General features: G+C 50.9%; 1 protein-coding gene across 1 annotated transcript; it reads left to right on the top strand.

Moving 5' to 3' along the window:
• Window positions 1-1,478: 1,478 nt before the first annotated feature.
• Window positions 1,479-3,498, top strand: LOC125553281 (uncharacterized). Its single transcript, XM_048717101.2, has 2 exons — window positions 1,479-1,859; window positions 1,987-3,498. The coding sequence occupies exons 1-2, from the start codon at window positions 1,836-1,838 to the stop codon at window positions 3,172-3,174; spliced, it is 1,212 nt and encodes a 403-aa protein (XP_048573058.1). The 5' UTR covers window positions 1,479-1,835; the 3' UTR covers window positions 3,175-3,498.
• The last annotated feature ends 3,244 nt before the right edge of the window (window positions 3,499-6,742 follow it).

Genomic DNA, 6,742 nt, shown 5'->3' with positions numbered 1-6,742 from the left:
ACCTCAAATTGCATATAAATCAAATACTAGCGCGCGCGCGCGCACACACACACACACACACATATATATATATATATCCTCCCAAATTACTAAACTCACAAATTAATCACTATATAAAGCATTGCAAGAGCTAATCTAGCAATGAGAGATGAAAGGACAAAGTTGCTAACCTTTGTGATCATTTGAATGGATGGGGGCCTTCAAATCTTGACAAATTTTGGGCAAAATGTGTGATGAGCTCGAGAGGAAGAGGGGAAGAACAGAGAGAGGAGAGGGGAAAGGGGAAGAACAGAGCGAGCTCGAGTGGACGAAGGGTTTATGCCAAGAACCGGTACTAAAGGGGCTGGAGGGGCCCCAGTCTGACAATATCCTGCCACCACTCTCATTAGTACCGGTTCGTGGCACGAACCGGTGCTAAAGGTTCGCCACGAACTGGTACTAATGAAAGCGGCCCCGCTAGCCGTTGGAACCGGCACTAATGTATACATTAGTGCCGGCTCAAATACAAACCGACACTAATGTGCTTCACGTTTGACCCTTTTTCTACTAGTGGAAGACAAGAAAAGAGAAGAGGCTACCAACCCCAACAAGTAGAAGGGGGCCATGCATCTCTCTGTTTTCAGCATACCTGCTGCTAGTTCCAAGTTTAGGACTAGATAGATATGTCGTCTACCATCTCGATCGATCGATTGATACCAATCTCAAGACACGATCGATGTTGGATGCATGTGTGGGTAATTTTACTACTCCGCCGGGCGCCGGCCGGTCTTGCTCTCCTCTGTTGCATGGATCGGATGGACTAGCTAGTCTATTCTAGTAGATGAGACGAGTTGAAGGGTGGGTCCCTATACAAGCGTGCCAATCCGGGTGGACGGAATCTCTTATCTCTCCATAGTCCATACATAGATAGATATAGATGTACAAGTACGTAGTATGTATTTGTACACCAATGTATGTATATACATTTGCTCTTGCTTGCACCACTTGCATAACTCTCTGGTCTTTGCTCTCCACGTGTACGTAGAGTAGTACGTGTACTACTGGATAGTACGTAGGTATAAGTGGAGTATCTAGCCGAGAGAGAGAGATTGAGATGTAGACATGTAGTATAGGTCGCCCGCACAACAATGCAATGCAAAAGCAGCAGCTGGTACACTAGCTACGAATATACTCATCAACTTACTAAAGAAAACATAAAGATATTCTTGGACCGATGATGCTAGAAAGACGACTAGTAGTTGCGTGCATGTGGGTGCTGCATACTACTACAGTATATCTATATATTAGTATCATATGGATGGATGGATGGATGTGGAATCCTCCCTCACGTAGTAGTATATCTTGTAGTATTATTGTATGCAGTTGGTACATGCATACACATTCGTCTAATTATTCTCATCACCAAGTACTAGTACCAGTGGTACTACACCAGTCCAGTCCTTGTTTGTTTGCTAGCTACTCCATCTCCAACTCCATGCACACCGGCCGGAATAGTAGTAGTAGTACATCTATCAGTCGATCGATCATCGTCACCGCCCCGTCATTCATTCATTTGGAATGTAGCCACCTACCTTCGAATTTCTTCGGGGATCCCTTCCATATGCTTCTGCTTCTGTTCTGAGTAGCACTATAAGTTGGACGGACCTCCTGCCTCCACACCCCAAGCTAGCCTTGCTCATCTCATTCCCTCCCTTGTGCCTCTAGCAACTCAATTCCATTTACATTTGCATTTGCATGCCTACACACATCTTGCATTCACTACTACCTCAACACTTACCACTCCACCCTAGCTAAGCTAGCTTCACCTCCAACACAAAATCATCAATTGCATCACCATGGGCGAGCAAGTAGCCACCAAGGTACGTAATTAACTAACTACACAACCCCTAATCTTTCCATCATATACTGTATTTGTTACTTGCTCCCTGCTGTGAACAATTTGCTCAACGTACTAAGTCCATCTCCAAATTTATCCTCCTGGTGCAGGAGGAGGCCAACAACAAGGAAGCATCGCCTGCACCGGCACCGGCAGAGGAGAAGAAGGATGAAGCAGCACCACCACCAGCCGACCAAGACCCAAACAAGGAGGAACCACCAGCTGACCCACCGTCCCCTCCGCCGCCGGTGCCGGTGATCCTGGGCGTCGAGCTGCACTGCACGGGCTGCGCCAAGCGGATCAGGCGCTCCCTGCTCCGCTGCAAGGGCGTCGAGACCGTCCACGTCGACATGCCCGCCAACCAGGTCACCATCAAGGGCGCCGTCGACCCGCAGGCCCTCTGCGACCGCCTCCGCGCCAAGACCAAGCGCGACGCCACCCTCATCTCGCCTTTACCGCCGCCCCCTCCCCCCGAGGGCGAGGAGCCTGCGCCGCCCCCTCCCCCGCCGGCGCCGCTCGTCAGCGAGGCCCGCACCGTGGAGCTGCTCGTCAACATGCACTGCGAGGCCTGCGCGCAGCAGCTGCAGACCAAGATGATGAGGATGAAGGGGGTGGTGAGTGCCCAGACGGACCTCGCCGCCGGCAGGCTCACCCTCAGTACCACCGTGCAGGATGACAAGATTGTAGAGTACATCCACCGACGGACTGGGAAGATCGCCTCCGTCGTGCCGCCGCCGTCTCTGGAGCCGCCCAAGGAGGAGGAGCCACCCGCTGCTGCTGCGGAGCCCAGCAAGGAGGAAGCACCAGCCGACGCCGACGGCAAGAAAGAAGAGGCCGGCGAGAACAAGCCGGCTGAAGACGGCAAAGCTGCTGCAGAGGCCGGAGAGGAGAAGAAGGAAGGTGGTGGTGGTGCCGGCGAGGAGGACCAGAAGCCGGGGAAGCAAGAAGGTGTGGCGGTGGACGGCTTCCCGCCGGAGGAGATGATGAAGCGGATGGTTTACTGGCCCTACGGCGGCGCACCAGGCGGCGGCATCCACTACAAGATGCACCCGGCCGACGCCGAGGAGGCCATGATGGCCAGGAGGATGGCCATGCACGCCATGCCGCCGCCGCCGCACCACCACCACCACAACCCCTACGCCACGACCATGATGCACCAGCAGTGGGCGCCTCCACCGCCGCCGCCACCTCCGGGCATGCCGATGTACAACAGCTACAACTACGGCAGCAGCTACATGATGGAGCGGCCGCCGCAGATGTTCAGCGACGAGAACCCCAACGCATGCGTCATCTCCTAGTCCTAGCTATCTCGGATCACCACATGGGCCCATGGCACGGATATGAGCTCAGCATGTGAGCTTGGCCGGATTATTGGACCATCCTCCATATACATTTCTATACTCCGATTATATACTGCTGCGCAATTATAAGCAGTAGTTATTGTACTACTATTAGCTACGAAATTAAAGGACATTGGTCACGCTTGTAAGATCGATCTATGAGGATGTTAAGTATAGTATATACACCAATCCAAAAATCAATGGATCGCCCTACTTTTAGTTTGCGAACAATTCAATGTATATTTTCTTGATTATGTCTCAGTCCATGCTATATTCGTTTAATCTTGTATGGAGATTTGTGCAAAATTTTCTTCTAGTTTTTCCTTTTCCTCTTGTATACTATGACATTTGACTAAGACTTCATTAAGTCACTGAGACATAGGCAGTAGCCACACCGAAAGAGTATATTGCAACATGATCTGGCGGTGGAAAGTTGGCAAATCCTTACTCTTCTAGCCATCCGACCTCATTCCTCCTATAAGTCCTACCCTCTCCGCCCTAACACCTCCCCTCTGCTCAACCCTGACCTGTAGCTCGGACCTCTCTCAAAAGTTGACAACTATCTAGAAAGATGCCAAATGGAGGATGAGAAGTGTGAGAATAACGATAGGCCCAATGTTGCAATACGCGGACGATACCCTGATTCTACTCTGAGTGGATGTTGCTCATGTGGCCAAACTATAGGCGGTGCTGGACTCCTTCATGGCGAACATTGGCCTCACCCTCAAGTTTGAAAAATGAATGGTTGTTCCTCAACATCTTGCCGGAGGCGGCTGTGCATTTGGCATCGGTCTTCGGGTGTCCGGTGACTAGATTTTCGCATCAATACCTTGGGCTCCCGCTCTTCCCCCTCAATCTCCGGATCGCTGACCTTAGCACCAGATAGGTAGGGTTGACAAATGGATCACTGGGTGTTCTCATCGGCTGGCAAGCGGGCTCTTGTCGACGTTGTTCTCATTGCCCTACCCACCTATGCTATGGGGTCGCTGTAGCTTGCTGAGAGCACGCACACCACCTTTGAGAAAAGGTGTCGTGCCTTCTTATGATAAAATGACCATGGTAACTGGTGAACAGTGCAAGATTGCGTGGACAGAGGTCCGCAAGCTCAGGATCACGGTGGCCTGGGCATGTGTGATCTGTGCCTGCAGAACGCATGCCTCCTGAAGAAGCTCCCCGTCCGCATTCATGCCCCACTCTCCATGACATGGCATGTATGATTCATGGACCAAGTGTATTCACGTGATCTTTGTGACTCTGACCTCATGGACGACGGTACATGTAAGGCACTTCTGGCACTTTTGTCGTGCTTACGTGACTGCACCGTCTGTGTTGTGTGTGATGGTAAGTGACGGCGTTTTGGCATGATCTACGGTGGGGTGAGAACATGTTGGACGCATGGTTCCTGACTCTATTCTCACACTTGGTCCGCCGCAATGCATGTATTGTGTGACATCACAGAAAACTATCAAGAGTCCCGATAGTGTGGTGCGCGCGATCGAAAGCACCAGAAGGAATCACACATGACCCGTTTATCTAGGTTCGGTCCCTCATCGTGGAGGTAGTAGCCTACTCTTGCTTGGATATGGTTGATGTATAGGTTGCCTCGTATGAGGCCGTTACAATGGAGTTGATGTGTATGCTATCGAAACTAGGGTTGAGATTGGGTTTGTAAATTTCCTTGAGCTATACCTGACCTTGCCTTGTAAAGTGGAACGAGGCCTAGGGCTACACGACTTGCTAACCGAATTGGTCATACCAAACCAACTCATCATTGTTGAAATTATGCCCTAGAGCCAATAATAAAAGGATTATTATTATATTTCCTTGTTCATGATAATTGTCTTTTATTCATGCTATAATTGTGTTATCAGGAAATCGTAATACATGTGTGAATACATAGACACCAACATGTCCCTAGTAAGTCTCTAGTTGACTAGCTCGTTGATCAACAGATAGTCATGGTTTCCTGACTATGGACATTGGATGTCATTGATAACGAGATCACATCATTAGGAGAATGATGTGATGGACAAGACCCAATCCTAAACATAGCACAAGATCGTATAGTTCGTTTGCTAGAGTTTTTCCAATGTCAAGTATCTTTTCCTTAGACCATGAGATCGTGTAACTCCCGGATACCGTAGGAATGCTTTGGGTGTACCAAACGTCACAACGTAACTGGGTGACTATAAAGGTATACTACGGGTATCTCCGAAAGTATCTGTTGGGTTGACACAGATCAAGACTGGGATTTGTCACTCCGTATGACGGAGAGGTATCTCTGGGCCCACTCGGTAATGCATCATCATAATGAGCTCAAAGTGACCAAGTGTCTGGTCACGGGATCATGCATTACGGTACGAGTAAAGTGACTTGCCGGTAATGAGATTGAACGAGGTATTGGGATACCGACGATCGAATCTCGGGCAAGTAACATACCGATTGACAAAGGGAATTGTATACGGGGTTGCTTGAATCCTCGACATCGTGGTTCATCCGATGAGATCATCGAGGAGCATGTGGGAGCCAAAATGGGTATCCAGATCCCGCTGTTGGTTATTGACCGGAGAGCCATCTCGGTCATGTCTACATGTCTTCCGAACCCGTAGGGTCTACACCCTTAAGGTTCGGTGACGCTAGGGTTGTAGAGATATGAATATGCAGTAACCCGAAAGTTGTTCGGAGTCCCGGATGAGATCCCGGACGTCACGAGGAGTTCCGAAATGGTTCGAAGGTGAAAAATTATATATAGGAAGTGCAGTTTTGGCCATCGGGAGAGTTTCGGGGGTCACCGATATTGTACCGGGACTACCGGATGGGTCCCGGAGGTCCACCGGGTGGGACCACCCATCCCGGAGGGCCCCATGGGCTGAAGTGGGGAGGAGAACCAGCCCATAGTGGGCTGGTGCGCCCCCCTTGGCCCACCCCCTACGCCTAGGGTTGGAAACCCTAGGGTGGGGGGGCGCCCCACTTGCCTTGGGGGCCACTCCACCCTTGGCTGCCGCCCCCCCTAGGAGATCCCATCTCCTAGGGGCCGGCGCCCCCCCTTGGGGAGCCTATATAAAGGGAGGGAGGGAGGGGCAGCCGCACCCTTGACTCTTGGCGCCTCCCTCTCCCCTGCTACACCTCTCCCTCTCGTAGTAGAACGACGAAGCCCTGCTGCGGTGACCCCTGCATCCACCACCACGCCGTCGTGCTGCTGGATCTTCATCAACCTCTCCTTCCCCCTTGCTGGATCAAGAAGGAGGAGACGTCACGCTGACCGTACGTGTGTTGAACACGGAGGTGCCGTCCGTTCGGTGCTAGGATCTCCGGTGATTTGGATCACGTCGAGTACGACTTCCTCATCCCCGTTCTTTGAACGCTTCCGCGCGTGATCTACAAAGCTATGTAGATGCAATCCGATCACTCGTTGCTAGATGAACTCATAGATGGATCTTGGTGAAACCGTAGGAAAAATTTTGTTTTCTGCAACGTTCCCCGACAATCATCCCATCCATTCTAGTTCTAGACAAGGTACAATTAA

The sequence above is a fragment of the Triticum urartu genome, chromosome 4A (genome assembly GCF_056163025.1).
Source record: "Triticum urartu cultivar PI428250 chromosome 4A, HENAU_Tu73, whole genome shotgun sequence".
Lineage (NCBI taxonomy): Eukaryota > Viridiplantae > Streptophyta > Magnoliopsida > Poales > Poaceae > Triticum > Triticum urartu.
The sequence above is the reverse complement of the archived record's forward strand: the minus strand, read 5'-3'. Positions and strand labels throughout refer to the sequence as shown.

Bases quoted from the DNA above. Each gene is read 5' to 3' on its own strand.
- LOC125553281 (XM_048717101.2), top strand. From the start codon at position 1,836: ATGGGCGAGCAAGTAGCCACCAAG. The intron at 1,860-1,986 runs GTACGTAATTAA...CTCCTGGTGCAG, and splicing joins GCGAGCAAGTAGCCACCAAG to GAGGAGGCCAACAACAAGGA.